Below are 25,291 nucleotides of genomic sequence, written 5' to 3' on the forward strand. Positions count from 1 at the left end.
AAAATATGATCCAAAAGGATACATGCACCTTAACATTGCAGCACTGCTTACAATGGCCAAAACATGAAAGCAACCTAAATGTCTACCCATAGAGAAAGGGATAAAGATATGGTACATATATTCAATGGAATATTACTCAGCCATTAAAAAGAATGAAAGTGCCATTTGCAGCAACATGAATGGATCTAGAGATAGTCATACTGAGTAAAGTAAGTCAGATAGAGAAGGAGAAATACCATATGACATCCATTATATGTGGATTCTAAGAAGAAATGATACAGATGAACTTACAACACAGAAAGAGACTCATAGACTGAGAGAATTAATTTATGGTTGCTGGTGGGAAGGATGGGGAGAACTTTGTGATGGACATGTACACTCTGCTATATTTAAAGTGGATAACCAACAAGGACCAACTGTATAGCACATGAAACTCTTATCAATGCTATGCAGCAACCTGGATGGGAGAGGAATTTGGGGAAGAATGGATACATGTATATGTATGGCTGAGTCCCTTCATTGTTCACTTGAAATGATCATAACATTGCTAACCATCTATACCACAATTCAAAATAAAAGTTTAAAAAATAAATTAAAAATAATAAAATGATCATATTACTAAAAGCAATCTACAGGTTTAGTGCAATCCTTATCAAAATCACAATGACAGCTTTAATAGAAATAGAACAAACAATTCTAAAATATATGGAACGATAAAAGAAGTCAAAAATTCAAAGCAATTTTGAGGAAAAAAAAAAGAACAAAGCTGTAGGTATTATAATCTCTGATTTTAATCTATATTATAAAATTCTTATAACAAAACAGCATGGTGTTGATAGAAAAACAGACACATATATCAATAAAACACAATTGAGACCCCTGAAATAAACCCACAAATATATGGAAAACTAATTTATGACAAAGGGTCAATCAAAGATCTTAGAATGGACAAAGATATTTTCTTCAATAAATGGTGCTAGGAAAACTGCACAGCCACAAAAAAAGAAACAAACAAACTAGACTACTATCTCACAACATACAAAAACATCATCTCAAAATAAAGACTTGAATGTAATGCTTGAAACCATAACACTCCTAGAAGAAAACATATGCAGTACACTCTTTGACATTGATCTTAGCAATATCTTTTTGAATATTTTCCTCAGGCAAGGGAAACAAAAGCAAAAATAAGCTAATAAGATTATATCAAACTAAATAGGACTATACCAAACTTCTGCACAGCAAAAGAAACCTTCCACAAAATGAAAAGACAATCTACTGAATGAGAGAAACTATTTTCGAATCATATATCTTATAAGGGGTTAATCTCCAAACCATTTAAAGAACTCATGTAACTCAACAACAAAAAACCCTAAACAACTTACTTTAAAAATGGATAGAATAACTATATGGATGTTTTTCCAAAAAAGACATAATGATGGCCAACAGGAATATTAAAATGTGTGCAAGATCATAAATTATTAGGGCAATCCAAATCAAAGTCCCAGTGAGGTATCACATCATGCCCATCAGAATGGCTATTTCTTAAAAGACAGTAACAAATTTTGGAAAGGAGTGTGGAGAAAAGTGAACCCTCTTGTACTGTTGGTGGGAATGTAACTTGGTATAGCCACTATAGAACACAGTATGGAGATTCCTCAAAAATTAAGAATAGAACTACCATATGATACAGCTATCCCATTTCTGGATATTATACAAATAACATGAAAATACTAATTCAAAAAAATATATGCAACTCTATGTTCATCACACCATTATTTATAATAGCTAAGATATGGGGAAAAACCTAAGTGCCCAACAAAGGATGAATAAGTAAAGATGTGATATATAGAAAGGAATACTACTGTGCCACAAAAAGATGAAATACTGTCATTCACAACAACATGGGTGAACCTTAATCATATTATGCTAAGTGAAAGAAGAGAAAAACAAATACTGTATGATCTCATTTATGTGGAAGAAAGACAAAAAATAATGAACAAAACAAAATAAATGAACAAATGAAACTAAAACAAAACAAACATGCAAATACAAAGAACAGAACAATGGTTACCAGAGGGGAGGGAGGGGGTGAAATGAGTAAAAGGAATAAACAGTATGGTGATGGATAGAGAGTAAATTCTTGGTGGTGAGCATGCCATAATGCATATAGAAGTAGAAATAAATAAATGGCAATAACAGCAAAATTATATTAATAAATAATATCAATTCAAAAAGATACATGCATGCCACTGTTCACAGCAGCATTATTTATATTGCCAAGACATATGGAAGCAACCTAAATGTCCACTGAGAAATGAATGGATAAAGAAGATGCAATGTGTGTGTGTGTGTGTGTGTGTGTGTGTGTGCATGCTCAGTTACTCAGTTGTGTCTGATTCTTTGAGACCCCATGGACCGTAGCTTGCCAGGCTCTTCTGTTCATGGAATTTTTCAGATAAGAATACTGGAGTGGGTTGCTATTACCTATTCCCAGGGATCTTCCCAACCCAGTGATCAAACTTGAGTCTCTTGCGTCTCCTGCATCGGCAGGCAGATTCTTTACCACTAGGGCCACCTGGGAATCTTCCTCTCTCACTCTGTGTGTGTGTGTGTGTGTGTGTGTGTATACATATATGGATACATTGTATGGAATACTACTCAAACATAAAAATAGAATGAACTAATGTCATTTGAAGAAACATGGATAGATCTAGAGATTATCATACTAAGTAAAGTAAGTCAGAAAGAGAAAGACAAGTATAGTATCACTAATATTCATGGAATCTAAAATATGACACAAATGAACTTATTTTATGAAACCTTAAAGAGTCATAGACATAGAGAACAGCCTTGTGGCTGCCAAGGGGGAGTCATGTGGAGGATGGATGGATTGGGAATCTGGGATTAGCAGATACATACTATTATATATCGAATGGATGAACAAGGTCATACTATATAGCACAAGGAACTATATTCAATATCCTGTAATAACCTATAAAGGAAAAATAATATAATTATTATTAATTTATTCCACAAATAATGATTACCTACTATGTGACAGTCAGGCATTGTTCTAAGTACTTGGGATATAGAAGTAAATAAAACAGCCAAAAATCCCTCCCTTATAAAGCATACATTCTAGTGATTATTGTGAATGGTTTTTATATTCTTGGGCTTCCCTGGTAGATCAGCTGGTAAAGAATCCACCTGCAGTGCAGGAGACCCTGGTTCGATTCCTGGGTCAGGAAGATCCCCTAGAGAAGGAATAGGTTACCTACTGTAGTATTCTTGGGCTTCCCGGATGGCTCAGCTGGTAAAGAATCTGCCCGCAATGTGGGAGACCTGGGTTCAATCCCTGGGTTGGGAAGATCCCTTGGAGGAGGGCATGGCAACCCACTCCAGTATTCTTGCTTGGAGAATCCCCATGGATAGAGGAGCCTGGCAGGCTACAGTCCATAGGGTCGCAAAGAGGATTTCAACATTAGTAGTAATAAACCAGGACAGATTTCTACTTAAATACCTACAACCTCATAAGTGTTCCAAGGTGCAAAGTAGTTGAGGTCATTTCTCTTCCTCATGGAATTTCCAAGCACTTACCCTCCTTGTGGTGAGCCAGGGGCCGAGGTGCTGATCTCTTTATGTGGAAAGAGGGGGCCTTAGTGGTCCCAGGGCCTGGCACAGGTCCATTGCTGGCCTTTGGTATGGCCTTGGTCCCTCCATCCTGCAGCCTAGACACCAACTTCCCCACATCCACCTCGAGGCAGGACTCCAACTTGACATCTGAAACAAGCCTGCTTGGGGACTTCCTCTCAGGATCTGCTTCCACACTTTTTTGCATAGGCATTTTGGGGTATTGTGGTGGCTTGGGGGATTCTATGCTGCTGATGATAGTACCATTGGGTGTTCTATGTTGAATTTCATCTAGGAAAAGTTGGTGTAGAGGAAAGATTAATGACAACCTTTATCACCTTTTCATTTTAGACATGTAGACATAAGATTGTAAAATTATATACATATTCAAAGGAGCTATTGTTATGGAACAAATCAATGATATCTCACAAAAATCAATCTCTACTTACCCCACTTCATGTGGAGACACAGGTCTCATAACACAAGGAATTCAATTCAATATCTGATTATTTTCATAAGCACAATTCAGCAAAACCACAATATGCCAAGATTATATTACTTTCAAATACAGACATCAGTTAATCCTTAACTATTTCTATATATCTCAAAAGTTAATTAGAAATATCTCCAATATTTCAGTGTAATGTGCTAAACAGAATTTAACTTCTTTTTCCATCCTCAACTAGCCACTTTATGGTCTTCCCCTAGCTATTGTTTATAATTTCCTGTGACAAAAGCATATGCTTTTCAGTTGTCTTATGTCTTAACTAAAGCTTTGAGACTCTAATGAGAGCCAAGGATATTCTCCCTAGAAAAATTAACCTACACAAATACATGTAAAAATTTGAAAACCAATTTTAAGAGATTCATAGATCCCCCTGAATCGGTTAATGAACCCCTAATTGAGAACTCCTGCTATATGGAAATTGTCACCTTCCTTGGTAATAGAAAACCTAGATCTGAGTGTAGTGGTTAAGATCAGAGGTTCTAGTCAGCTAAATGAGACCTGAGAAATATGTCAAGCAATTAAAACACATGGGTCCTATTTGGTTCCTGATTAATTTTTTTTAATGTAAGAAGGAAAATTAGGACACTGACTAAATAGTTATTGCCTTTAAGGAATTACTATTTTGTTTAGTTTTTTTTTTCTTTTATGTATGATAATGGTATTGAGATTTTGGTTAAAAAAGAGTTTTCATCTTTTACAGGTACATACTGAAGCATTTATGGATGAAACGACATGACGTCTGTTTTAGGGAAATGGGTAAGGATATAAATGAAACAAGATTGGGCATGTAGTTGTAAATGTTGAAGCTGGGCAATATGGACATATGGAATATGTTATGCTCTATGTTATCCTGTATATTTTTTATCAAATATACAATTTCCTTTTACATTTGAAACTGTCCACAATAAAATTTTAAAAGGACTGCAGGTTCTGGAGCCAGTTGTCCTACTTACCAACTGTGAGATCTTGGGCAAGTTCATAATCTCTCTATATCTAAAATTTTCTCCTCAGTAAAATAGAAATAATAATAATACCTACCTCATGAGGTTGTGGTGATGATTACATGAGGTAGTATACTTACTTCAGTGCCTGGTACATAATAAACATTCAATAATTGTTAGTTATTATTTATACTATTATGTTCTCAGTAGGCAGTGGGGCAAGAGTTTCCATGGGGAAAGAAAGAGTAAGTCTTGTTTCAAAGAATTTTTCTCCAAGAGTTTTCTTTTTCTTGGGAGCTATTTATTGATCACTGCACTGCTGCTACCACCATAAGGATTAGAGCCAAGGAGTTCCTCTATAGTTCCCCTACTTTGGTCCCAGGATAGATATATAGCCCTGCTTTTATTAACCCTAGTACAACTGCCATCAGACTAGTCAAACAAAAAATATCAAAGACTCATTAATAATACTACTATTGACATAGCTCAAAAGTGCCATGTAATTAGATCACATGCTTCCAGAAGATGTCTTGTGGCAGAGGCCATCTAACCGCCAGCACTTAGGATTAACTTCAAGCACATGTACCTTCTATAAAGTATGAAGTAAATTCTTATGTCACACATGAAGTGATATAAATTCATTCTCCCACATGCTTTGAGTCTAACGTCTCAGTTACATGTTTCTATCTGAATGCTTTCTTTTGGTGAAGAGACTCTAGGAAATTCCATCCCTGTTCTCATTTAGGGAAAACAACAGGGATTGGTCATGCTCTAGTATCATCACTATCTCAGTACAGTAAAAGAAGGTCCAGTCTCATTAAGATGATCCACAAACACAGTCTCAGGCCACTACCTTCCACATTGGAAAGGATCTTTTCCTGGCTTGGAAATAGGACATATGATGATAGCAGCAATAGGGATTTGGAACTAGGCCATTCTGCCAGGGAAAACATTTCAAGGCTCTGGGATATGCTGAATAATAATGATAAAATGGTAATAATTATAATAATGACAATGATAATAATAATGATAACAGATACCACTATGTAAATACTTTCTTTGTGTCAGGGCCTGTTCTAAGTGCTTTACAAGGATTATCTCTCATAATCTTCAAAACTACTCTATAAACTGTTATTAGTCCCATTTTACAGATAAGAAATCAAAGGCCCTAAAAGTCTCAGTGTCACACAACTAATATGGTAGAGCCAGTTTTCATAGCTTGAAGTCTGTTTTCAGAGTACATACTCTTTCTGAAGATAGCATTCATTGCTCCCGTTGGGTAATAAAGCTCAGCATCATCCCCTTTCTCTAACCAGCCATCTATTTCCATGGGAAAACACAAAAGTCAGCTTCAGAAACTGCAGAGAACTAGGAGTGAATAAGTATCAGGAAAGGAGGCCTCATAAATAGGCAAGTGGTCAACTAGAGGCCTCTCTTCTAAGTGTAAGCAAGTGATGGGGAATAGCTTTAAGAGGTTGCACACTAGTCCAGCAGGAGAAATATATCAATCATTATAATACAGGTAGAATCATGCAAATAAGCACTATGAGAATGACAGTGCTAGTTCTTTCTGGTGGTGTTGAAGAAAATTTTGTGAAAGAGGTAATTTTGGGCTAGGCCTTGAAGGATTGCAAAACATGGAAAAAGAGGGAAATGGAATTTCAAAGAGAGAGCAATTTGAAAGAATGAAAGTTCATGGTTTGTTTAAGAAAATGTAAAAGAAAATATTTAGCATGGTTTGAGCATAGGAACCAATTTTAGATAAAAAGTGTGAGTAGTTGGAGAAGAGTTATTAAGGTAGGGTGGGGCTATATCATGAATGCCATGTTCAGGAATATGAATTTTATCATTGGGCTGCAGAGGACCATGACTTTTTTTCACAGGAAAGTGGCACTATCACATGTGATTTTTGAATATGCCCTTAGGTTCATGACGAAGAGTAGACAGAACCAGAGAAACTGGAGGAGACTGGAGGTAGGGAGACCAAATGGGGGCTGCTGGATCTAAACTGGAGCAGCAGCAGAAGCAAAGGGAGACAGATTCAAGGGATATTAACGGAGTGGAATGCACAGGGCTTAGATATGGAGGTGTGAGGGAGTCCATGATGATAGTGAAAGGAGTCATTATAATACTATATATGAGGGGAATAACAAGTTTAGAGGTAAGATAATGAAATGCTACTGGCAAAGAACAGTGGTGAGTAAAGGGATTTGTTCTTTCTCAGAACAGCGTTCAAAGAGGTTATAGGAAGTACAATATTACAGTAGATAAATGAGCTCTGGAATAAGAAGAATGCAAGTTGCTTCTCTGTCATTCGTTAGCTGTGTGAGTTAGGCAAACTACACACCCTCTCTAAAGCCTCCAATGCTTTCTCTATGAGAAGTGATGAGGATTAAATGACTATGAATTCACACCCATTTAGGATGGCTAGAATTAAAAGATAACAAGATATGGAAACAACCTAAGTATCCATCAGTAGATGAATAAAGACTTTGTTTCAGCCTTAAAAAAGAAAGATCTCTTGCCATTCATTTGCTATAATATGAATGAATCTAGAAGATATTATGCTAAGTGAAATAAGTCAGACAAATAAAGAAAAAATTACATAATTTCATTTATATGTGGAATGCTTAAAAGTCAAATACTTAGAAGCAGAGAGCATAGTGGTTACCAGGAGCAAGAGGATAGAGAAAATGTGGAGATGTTGGCCAAAGGATACAGAATTGCGGTTATATAGGATGAATAAGTCTAGAAATCTAATGTTTACCATAATGAGTTTAGCTAACAATACTGCATTGAATAATGGAAACTTGCGAAGAGAGTGGATTTCAGGTACTGTCATCCAAAAAAAAAAATACATGTCTATTAGTTTGACTGTAATAATCAATTCACTATGTATATGTGTATTAAATCATCACTTTGTGTAACTTGAACATATACAATTTTACTAAATCAAGACAGAAAAGACAATGCTGGCGAAAATGCAGAGAAATTGGAACTGTCATACCTTATTGGTGGGAAAATAAAATAGTGCACCTGATTTTAAAAATAGCTTCAAAATGATTCCTCGAAGATAAAATATACAGTGATTGTATGACCCAGAAATTCCACTGCTATATATACACCAAGAATCACTGAAAACATATATCCACATAAAAATCTGTGCATAAATGTTCATAGTAGTATTATAGCAAAAAGTGGAAACAATCCAAGTATCCAGCAAATGATGAATGATAAACAAAATGTGTTATATCCATATAATAAAATATTGCTCATTCATAAAAGGATATGAAGTATTGATACATACTTCATAATGAATGAACCTTGAAATCATTATCCTATGAAGCCAGCCACAGAAAGACCACAGATTGTATGATTCCATTTATATGAAATTTTCTCAGAATAGGCAATCCATAGAGACAGAAAGTAAATTAGTGATTATCAAGAATGAGGGAGGAGGGGAATATTGGGAGGTACAAGGCTCTTTTTGGATGATGAGGATGTTCTGGAATTAGACTGTTGCACAAGCTTATGAATATTCTAAACGCACTGACCTACCCTTGAAAAGGGTGAATTTTTATCTCAGTTAAAAAAAAAAAAGGTATGGCTAAGGTAGGTGATCCCATTGGTGAACTTATGGCACGAAGACCTCATCACACAGAGGGGCAAATTAAGACCCAGAATAAAGAAATGACTACACCAAGTTATTCAGCAAGCTAGGAGCCAAGATGAAGTTTACCTCAGGTCTACCAACACCTAGTTCATTCATTAATTACACATATTTATTGAGGACATATGATATGCCGTATACTATGGGATACAAAGTGAAAATTTTCTGCTGGCATAGAAATTATATTTTCTGATGTGTATTTGGGGAGATTGTGAATAGACAAATAAGTGAGTTTATCCAATTAAAATGAGATTATGGAACAACAGGGTAAGCATTGAATGTTCCCTTTCACTTTTAACTAAATGCTATATCATCTCCTAAGGAGGTGATCCCTTAAGCTGGGTGATCTTTTTCTCTTCATTATTCCCTCTACACCCACTCATTTATTCTACAAGTATTTACTGAACACATGCAATATATAGGAATTGTTCTAGAGGCTGGTGATGAAAGTGAATCTGATATTCTATTGAGAAAGACAGACAATAGACATGTGATTAAATATTAATGGCAGCAAGTGAAATGAATAAAATAAAGCAGTTTAAAGGACAGAGAGTAATGGAGGAGGAGAAAGATCTATTTAAATAAAGTACTCAGAGAAGGTCTCTATGAAGAGATGTCATTTAGCAGAGATCTGAATGAATGAGTGAAAGTGCATAATTCTGGAGGAAGACTGTTTAGGACCAAGAAAACAGCAAATGAAAAGGCCCTTGGGTAAGTTTGACATCTATAAGGAATAGCAAAACCAGTGAGATCAGAGCAGAGAACAAAGGATACAGAGAGATAGTGAAGTTCAGAAATGAGATAAAAAGCATATGTGCAGACCATATAATGCAAAATAAAATGTAAATTTTCTTCTAAAAATTAAGAGAAGTCACTGGAAATTTAGATCAGAGGGAATGATATGATATGATTTAAAGTTTTAAAAGATTGTATATCTTACTGGCTGCCTCAGAGAACAAACTGTTGTCAGGCAAGTAGAAAAGTAAAGATAATAGTTTGGAAGCTTCTGTAGCCACTCAAGTAAAAGATGATGCTGGCTCAACTAGTAAGGTAGCAGTACGAATTAGTAGGTTCAGCATATAATGTGCACATAGAGCTAACAGGAATTGCTGATGAATTAGGTATGAGGGAAAAAGCAAAGAGAATATTCAAAGATGATCTGAAAGTTTTTGTCCTTACCAACTAGGTGACTGGTATTGTCAATTCATCTGGGCTGAGTGAATCACAATCTGGAATCAAGGTTGCTGGGAGAAATATCAACAATCTCATATATGCAAATGATATCACTTTAATGGGAGAAATTGAAGAGGAAATAAAGAGCCTATTGATGCAGGTGAAAGAGGAGCGTGAAAAAGCTGGCTTAAAACTCAACAATCAAAAAAATAAGATTATGGCATCTTGTCCCATTATTTCGTGGCAAATAGATGGGGAAAAATGGAAACAGTGGCGGATTTTATTTTGGGGGGCTCCAAAATCACTGCAGATGGTGATGACTGCAGCCATGAAATTAAAAGATGTTTGCTCCTTGGAAGGAAAGCTATGACCAACCAAGACAGCATATTAAAAAGCAGAGACATTACTTTGCTGACAAAGGTCCATATAGGCAAAGCTATGGCTTTTCCAGTAGTCATGTATGGATGTGAGAGTTGGGCCATAAAGAAAGTTGAGCGTCAAAGACCTGATATTTTCAAGTTGTGGTGCTGGAGAAGAAGTCTTGAGAGTCTCTTGGACTGCAAAGAGATCAAACCAGTCAGTCCTAAAGGAAATCAACCCTGATTATCCATTGGAAGGACTATTGTTGAAGCTGAAGCTCCAATATTTTGACCACCTGATGTGAAGAGCTGACTCACTGGAAAAGACCCTGATACTGGGAAAGACTGAAGGCAAAAGGAGAATGGGGTGGCAGAGGATGAGATAGTTAAGATAGTGTCACCAACTCAATGGACATGAATTTGAGCATACTCCAGAGACAGTGGAGGACAGAGGAACCTGGCATACCACAGTCCATGGGGTCACGAAGAATTGGGCATGATTTAGTGACTGAAAAACAACAAAAACGTTACCAATTACTTAGACGAGGGAGACCAGAGGAAAACCAGATTGAGGAGGAATAGGGAATCTAGGGTATTTGTACATTTTAAATTTGAGATTTCCTTGAGTCATCTAAGGAGAACTGTTATGCAGTGAGTTTAAGATGGGAAGAAGGAAGCTAATACTCCCAGATATGCAAATTTGGAAATCATCCTCATATTTAAAAGATATTTAAAGCTGTGAGACAATGCAATCATGCAGGAAACAAATATAGACAGAAAGGCAGACTGAGAAATACAAAACTCTGGGACCTTCCAACATGCAGAAATTGAGAAGAGAAGGAAAACCAAGAGGAGACTGAGAATGTCTAGTGAGGTAGAAGGAGAGTTTGGTGTCCTGAAAGCAAAATGAATAAAATGTTTCAAGAAAGAAGAATTTCAAGAAGGAAGAAGTAAACTGAAATGTTGCTCACAAGCTGAGTATGGTAAGAATAGTGGAGTAGCACATGGAGATTGCTGGTTATCTTGACAAAAAAATGGTCTCTAAAGAGTACTGAGGAGAAAGACCCATTTAGAATTGGTGCAGGTTCCATACTAACAATTATTCTACTCAATGGCATTTATTTATCTATCTGTCATCTATTTCCATTTAGCCTATAAACTCCTTGAGGCCAGGGGTGGTGTCTTAATTCCACCTAACACAGTACTTACTCAATCCATGTGAGCTGATTTTCTCTCCAACTTTATTGGGATAAAATTGACAAACATTGTATATGTTTACAGTATCCAATATGATATTTTGTTTTTTTTTTCCAATATGATATTTTGATATATGAATATATTGTTAAATGAGTACCACACTCAATCTAATTAACATATCAATTACCTCACATAGTTTCCATTTTTTTATGTGTGATAAGAACAGTGAAGATCTACTCTTTTCATAAGCTTCAAGTATACAATATAGTATTATTAATGACAAACACAGTGTTGTATCATATTTCCAGAATGTATTCATCCTGCACAACTGAACCTTTGTACTGTTTGATCAACACCTCCCCATTTCACTCTTCTCCAAGTCTCTGGCAACCACCATTCTATTTTCTGCTACTATGAGTTTGACATTTTTAGATTTCACATATAAGTGAGATCATGCAGCATTTGTCTTTCTGTCCTTGGTTCATTTCATTTAGCATAAAGTCCTTCAGGTTCATCCATGTTGTCACAAATTACACACTTTCCTTCTTTTTATCTAAGCTGAATAATATTCCATTGTGTGTGTGTGAGTCTGTGTGTTTCTGGGTAAGTATCTGTGTACCTCTCAGATTTTCTTTATCCATTCACCTGTTGATATTTCACTTTGATATTTCCATATCTTGGCTATTGTAAATAATGCTGCAATGAACATGACAGGGCAGATATCTTTTCAATATACTAATTTCATTTCCTTTGGACATATATTCAGAAATAGAATTACTGGTAGTGTTTTTTTAATTGACACAGTTGGTAAATATTATTCTATAGGCAACCAAAAAAGAAGTAGCATGATCACAAAACATGAAGAATTATTAGTAAGTGGCATGAGTGAAACAAACTAAGGGCAGAGGCAAACAACCAAGGAGAGCCACTTTGGGTGTGGCTAAGGAGGGTCTTTTGGGGAGGTAGCATTTATCTGGACAAGGTCTCAGGATCAGAAGCATGAGAATGACCCAGTCATGTGAAGGCACAGGGGAAAGTGTCCAGCAAAGGGAATAGCAAGTACAGAGGCCTGTGTTATGAGGGCATGCTAGAGGTCTTGAAAGAACCTGATATACCTGGAGGATAGGGATGATTTATGTATCAGTGGTTCATTCCTGTGTGTTATTGCTGAGTAGTACTCCATTGTATGTATATACCACAATTTGTTTGTTCATTTGTCAGTTAACGAACATTTAGGTTGTTTACAGCTTTTGGCTGGTATGTACAAAGCTTCTATAAACATTCAAATGCTAGTCTTTGTGAAACCATGTTCTGACTGTTTTTTGTTTTTCTTCTTGTGAATGGGTCATGCTTTCTTGTTTCTTTACATATCTCATATTTTTTATTGAAAACTGGATAGTTTAAGTAATATAGCATCTCTGGAAATCAGATTTTCTCTCCTCCCCAATTTGTTGTTGTTGTATTTGTTTTAGTTATTGTTGTTAGTTTGTTTACTGACTTTTTCCACCCATTTCTGTTAAATATTTATCATTTGTCGAGTGTGGCCACCAAAGACACTGCTTAGTTAGCTTTTTGGTTAGCTAATGATTAGGCAGAGATTACTTTAAAACATCAAGCACAAATATGACTCCAAGTCTTTGAAAAGGGGCTTTGTATGAATGTTTGAGCATACTTTGGACACTCAACTAGACAGTTGACAAATTTATATGGTAGTTTATTTTTAATTTTTTGAGAAACCTACATATTGTTTTCCACAATAGCTGCACTAATTTGCATTACTACCAACAATGTAAAGGAGTTCCCTTTTCTCCAAGTTCTTCTCAACTCTCACGATGTTTTGTCATCCTAAGAGGTGTGAGGTGATATCTCATTGTTATTTTGATTTGCATTTCCCTGGTGATCAGTGATGTTAAGCAACTTTCCATATATCTGTTGACCATTTATATGTCATGTTCTAAGAAATGTCTGTTTAGGTACTTTGACCTTTAAAATTTGGGTTAATTCTTGAGTAGTATGAGTTTCTTATTTATTTTGGACATTAATCCCTTATTAGATATATGGTTTGCAAATATCTTCATATAATTCTGTAGGTTGTCTCTTCCCTTTCTTGATTGTTTCCTTTGCTGTGAAGAAGGTGTTTAGCATTCTGCAATCACATCTGTCTATTATGCTTTCGTTGCTTGTACATTTTGAGTTATATCCAAACAAATCACTGCCCAGATGAGACAATTCCAAGTAGCTTTCCCCCTACACTTTCTTCTTGTAGTTTTACATCTATAGGTCCTACATCTGTGTCTCTAATCCATTTTGAGTTGATCTTTGTACACCGTGTGAGATAGGGATCCAGTTTCTCTGCATGTGGATATCAATTTTCCCCAATATCATGTATTGAAAAGACTATACTTTTCCATTGTGTAATCTTGACCCCATTGTCAAAGGTTAACTGACCATAAATGTGTGTACTTTTTCTAGGCTCATTATTCTATTTCATTGGTCTATATGTCTTCTTTTATGCCAGAACTACACTGTGTAGGTTACTATAGTTTCATATTATATTTTAAAATCAGAAAGCGTGATATCTTCAAATTTGCTCTTCTTTCTCAACATTGCTTTGTATATTTGTAGTCTTTTTATTGAAGTTTATATAAAACATAACAGTCTGTTTGAAACTAGCAAAGTAACATTGACTATATACAATAACTGTACATTTTACTTTTTCCTACCCCTCCATTTTATGCTATTGATGCCATAATTTATAGATTTTTAGATTGTGTAACCATTAATAAATTATTGTACATAAAGTAATTTTAAGTACTTTTGTATTTTCACTTTCATACTAGAGTTAAAAGTGATTTACACATCACTATTAAAGTAGAATATTGTGAATTGGGTTATATTCTCATCTTTAAAAATTTGGATTATACTTTCAGGTTTTCATATTGTTTATGTCCACTAATTTGAACTTGAATACCCATCATAGTCAACAAAAGAGTTTGAAATACAGTACTTGAATGCAATCTCAAAAATGACAGAATGATCTCTGTTTGTTTCTAAGGCAAACCATTCAATATCACAGTAATCAAAGCCTTCCCTGACCAGTAATGCTGAAGAAGCTGAAGTTGAATGGTTCTATGAAGATCTACAAGACCTTCTAGAACTAACACCCCAAAAAGAAGTCCTTTTCATTATAGGGGACCGGAATGCAAAAGTAGGAAGTCAAGAGCTACCTGGAGTAACAGGCAAATTTGGCCTTGGAGTACGGAATGAAGCAGGACAAAGGTTAATAAGTTTTGCCAAGAGAATGCACTGGTCATAGCAAACACCCTCTTCCAACAACAGAAAAGAAGACTCTACAAGTTGACATAATCAGAATCAGATTGATCATATTCTTTGCAGGCAAAAATGGAGAAGCTCTATATAGTCAGCAAAACAAAGACTGGGAGCTGACTGTGGCTCAGATCATGAACCCCTTATTGCCAAATTCAGACTTAAATTGAAGAAAGTAGGGAAAACCACTAGATCATTCAGGTATGATGTAAATCAAATCACTTAGGGTTATACAGTGGAAGTGAGAAATAGATTCAAGGGACTGGATCTGATAGACAGAGTGCCTGAAGAACTATGGACGGAGGTTTGTGACATTGTACAGGAGGCAGGGATCAAGACCATTCCCAAGAAAAAGAAATGCAAAAAGGTAAAATGGCTGTCTGAGGAGGCCTTACATACAGCTATGAAAAGAAGAGAAGTGAAAGGCAAAGGAAAGATATACTCATTTGAATGCAATGTTCAAAAGAATACCAAGGTGAGATAAGAAAGCCTTCCTCAGCGATCAATGCAAAGAAATAGAGGAAAACAACAGAATGGGAAAGACTAGCGATCTCTTCAAGAAATTTAGAGATACCAAGGGAAAATTTCGTGCAAAGATGGGCACAATAAAAGACAGAAATGGTATGGACCTAACAGAAGCAGAAGATATTAAGAAGAGGTGGCAAGTTTACACAGAATTGTACAAAAAAGATCTCTATGACCCAGAGAATCACGATGGTGTGATCACTCACCTAGAGTCAGATATCCTGATATGTGAAGTCAAGTGGACCTTAAGAAGCATCACTATGAACAAAGCTAGTGGAGGTGTTGGAATCCAGTTGAGCTATTTCAAATCCTGAAAGACGATGCTGTGAAAGTGCTGCACTCAATATGCCAGCAAATTTGGAAAACTCAGCAGTGGCCACAGGATTGGAAATGGTCAGTTTTAATTCCAGTCTCTAAGAAAGGCAATGCCAAAGAATGCTCAAACTTGTGCACAGTTGCACTCAACTCACACTCTTGCAAAGTAATGCTCAAACTTCTCCAAACCAGCCTTCAAGAGTACATGAACCGTGAACTTTCAGCTGTTCAAGCTGGATTTAGAAAAGGCAGAAGAACCAGAGAACAAATTGTCAATATCCGTTGGATCATTGAGAAAGTGAGAGAGTTCCAAAAAAATATCTACTTCTGCTTTATTGACTATGCCAACGCCTTTGACTGTGTGGATCACAACAAACTGTGGAACAGTCTGAAAGAGATGGGAATGCCAGGACACCTGACCTGCCTCTTAAGTAATCTGTATGCAGGTCAGGAAACAACAGCTAGAATTGAACATGGAAAAACAGACTCGTTCCAAATCAGGAAAGTAGTACATGAAGGCTGTATATTGTCACCATGCTTATTTAACTTATATGCAGACTACATCATGAGAAACACTGGGCTGGAGGAAGCACAAGCTGGAATCAAGATTGCTGGGAGAAATATCAATAACCTCAGATATGCAGATGACACGACCCTTATGGCAAAAAGCAAAGAAGAATTACATAGCCTCTTGATGATAGTGAAAGAGGAGAGTGAAAAAGTTGGCTTAAAACTCAAAATTCAGAAGACTAATATCATGGCATCTGGTCGCATCACTTCACAGCAAATAGATGGGGAAGCAATGGAAACAGTGACAGACCTTATTTTGGGGGGCTCCAAAATCACTGCAGATGGTGACTGCAGCCATGAAATTAAAAGACACTTGCTCCTTGATAGAAAAGTTATGACCAACCTAGACAGCATGTTAAAAAGCAGACGCATTACTTTCCCAACAAAGTTCTGTCTAGTCAAAGCTATGACTTTTCCAGTAGTCATGTATGATATGAGAGCTGGACTATAAAGAAAGCTGAACATAGAAGAATTGATGCTTTTTTTTTTTTTAACAGATGCTTTTGAACTGTGGTGCTGGAGAAGACTCTGGAGAGTCCCTGGGACTGCAAAGAGATCCAACTGGTCCATCCGAAAGGAAATTAGTCCTGAATATTTATTGGAAGGTCTGATGCTGAAGCTGAAACTCCAATACTTTGGCCACCTGATGCGGAGAACTGACTCATCTGAAAAGACCCTGATGCTGGGAAAAATTGAAGGCAGGAGGAGAAGGGGACGACAGAGGATGAGATGGTAGATGGCATCACCCACTCAATGGACATGAGTTTGAGTAAGCTCCAGGAGTTGGTGATGGACAGGGAGGCCGGTTGTGCTGCAGTCCATGGGGTCGCAAAGATTTGGACACAAATGAATGACTTAACTGAACTGGACTGACTCTTTTAGCATGTCTTACTTATTTATTTACTTATTTTATTGAAGTACAGTTGATTTACAATGTCGTGTTAGTTTCAGATGTACAACACTGTGATTCAGTTACATATATTCTTTTTTATTGGAGTATAGTTCTTTTATACTGCTGCATCAGTTTCTGCTGTACAGCAAAGTGAATCTGCCAAATGTTTACACATATCCCCTCTTTGTTAAAATGTCCTTCCTAGTTAGGTTACCACAGAGCAATGAGTGGAGTTCCCTGTGCTATACAGCAGATTTTCATTAGTTATCTGTTTTACACATGGCAGTGTATGTATGTCAATCCCAGTCTCCCAATTCACCCTACTTCCCTTTTCCTCCTCCCATACATTTGTTCTGTAAGTTAGTGTCTTTATTTCTGTTCTGCAAAAAGATCAATTATACCACATTTCTGGATTCTGTATATATGCATTAATGTATAATATTTGCTTTTCCTTTTTGGCTTACTCTCCTCACCTTCAGATTCCTGCCAGAGTTACTGGTCCCTTTTTGATTCCTCTTTTCTTTTTTCACTTCTTTCAATCTATCCAGTTGCAAGGACAGTTTTCTTTTCTTTTACCTGTCCACAGTCTTCCACTAGTGTTTAGCAGGTGCTCTGTGAGAATTTTTATATTTGTATATGTATTCCTGATGCACTTGTGAAGAGACATGAATTCTACATCCTTTTATTCCACCATCTTGACTTCTCTCTCTCTCTCCCTCTCCCTATATATATATATATATATATATATATATATATATATATATATATATACACACACACACACACACACACCTCTATTAGATTCTTTTCCCTTATAGGTTATTAAAAAGACTGAGTGCACTTTCTTGTGTTATACAATAGGTCTTCACTGGCTATCTATTTTTTTATTTTAATTAAAGGATAATTACAACATTGTGATTTTTTTGGCAATATATCAACACATATATCTATTTTATATATAGTAATGTGTATGTGTTCTGGTATTCCCATCTCTTTCAGCATTTTCTAGTTTATTGTGACCCACACAGTCGAAGGCTTTGGAGTAGTCAATAAAGCAGAAATAGATATCTTCCTGGAACTCTCTTGCTTTTTTGATGATCCAGCAGATATTGGCAATTTGATCTCTGGTTCCTCTGCCTTTTCTAAAACCACCTCATTTAAAGAGTTGACTCATTGGAAAAGACCCTGATGCTGGGAGGGATTGGGGGCAGGAGGAGAAGGGGACGACAGAGGATGAGATGGCTGGATGGCATCGCCGACTCGATGGGCATGAGTTTGAGTAAACTCTGGGAGTTGGTGATGGACAGGGAGGTCTGGCATGCTGCGATTCATGGGGTCGCAAAGAGTTGGACACGACTGAGTGACTGAACTGAACTGAACTGAACTGAATGTGTATGTGTTAATCCCAACTTCCTAATTTATCCCTCCCCCACTTTCCCTTTTGGTTATCATAGGTTTGTTTTCTATGTCTGTGGTTCTATTTCTGTTTTGTAATTATGTTCATTTGCATCTGTTTCTTTTTTGAGATTTTACATATAAGCAAATTTCACATGACATTTGTCTTTCCCTGTCTGGCTTACTTCACTTAGTATGCTATCTTTTAATATTTCTTTTGAACCAAGTCTATTGGTGATCAATTCCTTCAAGTTTGTTTGTCTGGAAAAGTTTTCTCTCTCCTCATTTCTGAAGGATTACTTTGTCTAATATGGTATTCCTGATTGGAAGTTATTTCCTTTTAGTACCTTGAAAATATCATCCCACTTTCTTCTGGACTGCAAGGTTTTAGATGAGGAAACTGCACATAGTATTATCGGAGTTTCCTTTTATTTGATTATTTGCTTTTCTCGTGGTATGTTCAAAATTCTCTTTGTCTTGGAATTTTGAGAATTTTATAAAAATGTGTCTTGGCTAAAATCTCTTTATGTTTAGGTTATTTGCATTTCTTTGGGCTTCAAGGATCCAGGTTTTCAGCTCCTCCTCCAGATTTAGGAATTTTTTTGTCATTATTTCTTTAAATAAGCTTTGTGCCCCTTTTACTTTCTGTGCTCCTTCTGTGACTCCCTCCCATATGTGTATATTGGTTTGTGTATGGTGTCCCATAAGTCTCTTTTATAATCTTTTTTCCTTTTGTTCCTCTGACTGGATAATTTTAAGTGACCTGTCTTTGAATGCAGTGATTCTTTCTTCTCCTCAGTTCCAGAATTTCTTTTTGGTTCTTTTTTATGATTTCCATGACTTTCTTGAACTTCTCATGCATCATTTTCCTGATTTTGTTTAGTTGTCTGAGTTCTCTTGTAGCTCACTGGGCTTCTTTAAATGGTTATTTGGAATTCCTTTTCAGACAGTTCATAGATATCCATTTCATTAGGACCAGTTCATGTTGCCTTATTTTGTTCTTTTGGTGGTGTCATGTTTCCCTGATTAATCCTCAGCCTAGTGGCCTTTAGTTGGTGTTTCCCTATTTGAAGAACTAGGCATTCTTCCCATTTTTATAGATTGACTTTGGCGAGGAAAGCCGTTTATCCATTAGCACAACCATAGATTCTGTGTAGGACACCTGGCAGGCTCCCCAGGTGAGCTTGCTGCTGGAGTCCTTGAGTAGGCTGATCTGGTGCCTGGGTCAGTGAATGGGCAAGGTTTCAGCCTGGATCTGCAGGGGATCAGCCTGGATCTTGAAGCCTAGGCCCAGGGGGCTAGTCTGGCACTGAGACAGACCTGGAAGCTTGGTCCACAGAAGACTGGACTGGAAGCTGAGCTGTGGTTACATCCTGGTGATTAGAGCCACAGGGCCAGCTTGGCATGTGTTGGTCCTGGATTCTGGGTCTTTAGGGGCAGGCTTAGAGCCTGAGGCTGCACAGAATGGCCTAGTACTGGGGCAGGTCTAGAGCCTAGCTTGGTAGAGGCTGGCCTGGAGTCTGGAAAAATGGGGGATGAGTTGGTGCTTGGGTTTACTGGGGTGGGCCTGGTGCTGCAGTCCAAGGTAAAGCTAATTGCTCCCCTCACTCTCCTTTCTCCATGTGGAGGGGATCTCTCCCTGGACTACATAGTGTGAGCTTTGGGGAAGGGTGACATGGGTAATATGAAAGTGTCCTTTCTAGCATCTGCAATGTACTTTTTTCTTATTTCTGTACTCCACCCAGGTATTCTTATCTCTCATATGGATTCCATAGCTCTCATTGAAGGACTTTTCTTGCATAGATAGTTGTTTGAATTCATTCATGTTACTGTGAAGGGACAAGCACTAGAAACTCCTATTAAGCCATCAGTCCCCTGTGTTAGCAGAATTTTATTTAAAATCTCAGAATATTCAGAAAACACATTGCTCACCTATTTCAATGTATTGAGGTACAGATTTAAGAACACCTTGTATCTCCCACTGACCTGCTAAGGGAAAATGATTTTGCAGATTCATCTGTAAATTGATTAGGATGGGTTCATCTCTGTCCTATCCACTGCCAAAAGACTAATTCACTCTTTGGGCACAAATTTTACAAACCTTGCCTTGCCTGGCTCAGGACCCAGAAAAAAGTCTACCTTTACATGGAAAAAAATAATTATGCCTCCACTTCTGCTTTTCAATATACTTTTTATCTCCAGTCACAATTAAGAAGATAAGGGTAAACTTTAGTACTGACCTTCACTTTCATCCAGGGAAGAAGTATAGACAACTGTCCTTTCCCTCAGCAAGCGCTTTGAAATTGTAATTGGTTTGTGTCTTCTTGCTGTTACTCGAGGTGGAGGCACTGGGGGTGCAGCACTTTCCTCAGGTGGACCTGAATAGATCTGTAGAAGGGGAGTATTTCCAGAAAACAGTTAGATCAACTTTTTGTATTCCTAATGCTAACTACCAGTTGATGCCCATCAGCATTACATCTAGTGTCTGCCAGAGAAATTCTAATATTACTAGAGGAATTGGGGATATTTTTCCTAAACACTCTAACCACCAGCAAGTAGCGATTTCCCACCATGTTTGAGGTGCAGGACCTGGGATTTCTCAGTGCGGAGGAAAGAATGCAGACAAAAATGGCAACATCAGGATGTACTCTTCTATATGTTAGATGGAATTGCTGTGTGACACATATTCACTGAACAAAACCAATTAAATTATTATTTAAAAAATTGTGGAACATCAGTCCTGAATTTTCCACTTACTGCCTGGGAAACTGTCAAAAAGGTTTCCAAGCAAAACTCATTAAATATTCACCTCCCATCTCTGAGCCTTAGCTTCTTCATCTGTAAATTGCAGGGAGCACAACCTATCACAGGATGTGGTGAGAACCAAGTGGGAAGTTAGTTAAAGGACATTGTATGGGTAGAGGTGGGGTGTGAAAAATGATTAAAAACACCCACATGCATTCAATATTTCTGAAAAGATACCAAGAAACGGATTACATTGTTTGCACAAGACAGGAATAATGAGTGGCTCAGGGAAGAATGGAGGAAACTTATTTTTCACTTCTATATCATTTTGATTTAAAAAATTTTCAAGCCATGTACTCATTACTTATTCAAAAGAGAAAGGATAAAAACAAAGTTCTTTGGAAGTTATGATAATTGCTGGATAAGTGAGGGAGGAGCTGTGATTAGAATTTGTATATAGTGTCTCAAATGTACTTAAGGATCTTCCTATCCCTGGGGAGAATGACCTTTTAGGCCAGAGTGAACACAGTTTGGAAAGACACACATATGTGATGATGGAGGAAGGGAACTGGTTCCATTGCAATAATGAAATCAATCCCAATGATTTGTGCAAAATAATGTCATAGCCCAACATTCTATCAGGCAAGAATCAACATAGTTTGCATAGACACAGAACTTACATGATTGGGAACACAAGGCAAGCCTGTGTGAAAGCTGCACAATGATAGAGAACAAAGTAATAAGAATCATAAGGCAGTACATGTTTCAGTATCTCATGGAATAGGGAAAAAAGAATATGACATAGTAGCAAGCAGATGAGCTTTGAGGCCATATACTTTTAGGTCATATTTCTGGTGTCATCATTAGTAATAATATTCTAAATAGCTACCATTTTGTGAGCACCTTAAGCAGATGTAGTAGTTGTTACAAATATTCCTTGTTATTTTTTTCCATTTATTTTTATTAGTTGGAGGCTAATTACTTTACAAAATTGTTGTGGTTTTTGCCATACATTGACATGAATCAGCCATGGATTTACATGTATTCCCCATCCTGATCCCCCTTCCACCTCTCTCCCCACTGCATCCCTCTGGGTCTTTCCAGTGCACCAGGCCCGAACACTTGTCTCATGCATCCAACCTGGGTTGGTGATCTGTTTCACCCTTGATAATATACATGTTTCAATGCTGTTCTCTTGAAACATCCCACCCTTGCCTTCTCCCACAGAGTCCAAAAGTCTGTTCTGTACATCTGTTTCTCTTTTTCTGTTTTGCATATAGGGTTATCCTTACCATCTTTCTAAATTCCATATATATGTGTTAGTATACTGTAATGGCCTTTATCTTTCTGGCTTACTTCACTCTGTATAATGGGCTCCAGTTTCATCCATCTCATTAGAACTGATTCAAATGAATTCTTTTTAATGGCTGAGTAATATTCCATGGTGTATATGTACCACAGTTTCCTTATCCATTCGTTTGCTGATGGGCATCTAGGTTGCTTCCATATCCTGGTTATTATAAACAGTGCTGCAATGAACATTGGGGTGCACGTGTCTCTTTCAGATCTGGTTTCCTCAGTGTGTATGCCCAGAAGTGGTACTGCTGGGTCATATGGCAGTTCTATTTCCAGTTTTTTTTTAAAGAAATCTCCACACTCTTCTCCATAGCGGCTGTACTAGTTTGCGTTCCCACCAACAGTGTAAGACATACAGATGGCTAAAAGACACATGAAAAGATGTTCCTTGTTATTTATCAAATGCACCAGGGACTTTGCACTGAATGTTTCATCTACCTGGAGTGAGCTTCTTCCAGGTAACCATATCCATAGCTCGTGCTTTTGATTTCAGTAGGATTAATGATCAAATACACTCCCCTCAGTGAGTCTTTGCAGATAAATGTATCAAAATTTTGACATGCTTCCCTCTGCTCTACTTCCTATCCCCCATCTCTATTTAACTTATTTTATTATCACTTTCTAACACTGCTATTGTTGTTGTTCAGTTGCTAACTCATGTCCGCCTCTTTGCAACCCCATGGACTGTAGCACGCCAGGCTTCCCTGTCCTCCACTATCTCCCGGAGTTTGCTCAAGTTCATGTGCATTGAGTTGGTGATGCTATCTAACCATCTCATCATCTACCTCCCTCTTCTCCTTTTGCCTTCAATCTTTTCCAGCATCAGGGTCTTTTAACACCATATATTGTACTTATTTAGCTTTTGGTTATCTGTCTCTCTACTTGATTGTATACTATACTAAAGTATATCATCATATTCACTGTTATATCTCCAGCAGTTAGAAGAGTGACTAGAACTGCTGGGCCAAACACCTAACAAATTTAAAATTCTGATATAAAAGGCCAAATTGTCCTCTGAAAATAACATGACAGCCACTTTCCCTTCCAGCCAAAATAGGGTAAAAAGGCCTAGATTTATATCATCAGCATGGAACAATTAAAAAGCTAGAAAAAATGTAATAATGATTCTGATCATCATTAGGGCATTTGAAATCTGGCAATGAAGGACAGTGATCCATGAGAGAGGAAAAATAAATTAAGTGAACTCCATGATTGTTCCAGCATAAAGCCTGGAAAGATTCTTCAGGTCATACTCCAGGACAAGGAACCCAGAAGAGCTCAACAGTCTCCATAAGCTGAAGACACTGAGTTGTAAGTATGAGAAGAGCAAGGAAGTGAGAGTTTTCAGGGCAGAGTACCAGACAGCAGATCTGCACAGAGAACTCTGGAGATCTTCAGGTGTCCTCTTTAAGAATTTAGCTGCATACTGATCAATACATATGTGTAAGGCAAGAACCACAGGACAAAATTAGAGGGAAACACAGTGGCTGGAAGAGTTCCTGTTCTCACCAGCCACAGTGAATTATTAAATAATTCACAGAGCACTGAATACAGTACACAGACAAGTTTTGCCTCATTCATGAAGAAAAATTAACATGACTAAATACTATTCTTTTTCTGCTTAAGTTTAAAAGAAATACTTGCAAGTATCAAGCTGTATTTGGGTAAAAACTGCACCCCAGAAAAAGCTCAAGAATATTACCTATAGTAATTAAAAAATAGCCAGAATTCAAGAAGGTAAAATTAATGTCTTATGTCTGATAAAAAATTATCAGAAATAAATTATTCATAGCTATTTCTTTTTAAACTTTTTATATTTGTATTTAAGTATAGCTGATTAACAATGCTGTGATAGTTTCAGCTGGACATCAAAGGAACTCAACCAGACATATATATGTATCCATTCTCCCTCAAACTCCCCAATAGCCCATTCTAATTTTGGTGTATTTTATTTCTTTTTCTTGCTCAATTGCTCTGGCTAGGACTGCGATACTGTATTGAATAGGAGTGGTTACAATGAACATTCTTATCTTGTTCCTGATCTTAGCAACAGTTGTCTACCTTGCCAGTCAATCCTAAAGAAAATCAGTCCTGAATATTCATTGGAAGGACTGATGTTGAAGCTGAAGCTCCAATACTTTGGCCACCTAATGGGAAGAACTGACTCATTGGAAGAGACCCTGATGTTGTGAAAGATTGAAATCAGGAGGAGAGGGGGACGACAGAGGATGAGATGGTTGGATGGCATCACTGACACAATGGACATGAGTTTGAGCAATCTCCAGGAGTTGATGATGAACAAGGAAGCCTGGCATGCTGCAGTTCATGGGGGTCACAAAGAGTTGGACATGACTCAGAGACTGAACTGAACTGATGATGTTAGCCATGGGCTTTTCCTATATGGTCTTAGTTATGTTGAGGTCTGTTCTTTCCATACCAAATTTTTTGAGTATTTATCATGAAAGGATATTGAATTTTGGCAAATGTATTTTATTTATCTATTGAGTTTTTTTTTTCATTCTATTAATGTGGTATATCACATTTATTGATGTGCATATGTTGAAGCATCCTTGCATCCCAGGGATGAATTCCACTTGATAATAGTCTATGAATCTTTTAAAGTGCTGCTCAATTAAGTATGCTAGTATTTTGTAGAGAATTTATGCTTTCTGTATTCATCAGGTA

At 37.1% G+C, this 25,291-nt stretch overlaps 1 protein-coding gene across 7 annotated transcripts in view; it reads right to left on the reverse strand.

Moving 5' to 3' along the window:
* OPHN1 (oligophrenin 1) overlaps positions 1–25,291 on the reverse strand; it is a 734,952-nt gene that overhangs the window by 178,171 nt on the left and 531,490 nt on the right. For all 7 annotated transcript variants that reach the window (XM_065915121.1, XM_065915123.1, XM_065915118.1 and 4 more), the window contains 2 exons: positions 20,746–20,893; positions 3,601–3,924 (listed from right to left, as the gene is read on the reverse strand). In XM_065915121.1, the coding sequence (XP_065771193.1) occupies positions 3,601–3,924; positions 20,746–20,893 (472 nt within the window). The remainder of the gene's footprint in view (positions 1–3,600; positions 3,925–20,745; positions 20,894–25,291) is intronic.

This window comes from Muntiacus reevesi, chromosome X, assembly GCF_963930625.1.
Source record: "Muntiacus reevesi chromosome X, mMunRee1.1, whole genome shotgun sequence".
Lineage (NCBI taxonomy): Eukaryota > Metazoa > Chordata > Mammalia > Artiodactyla > Cervidae > Muntiacus > Muntiacus reevesi.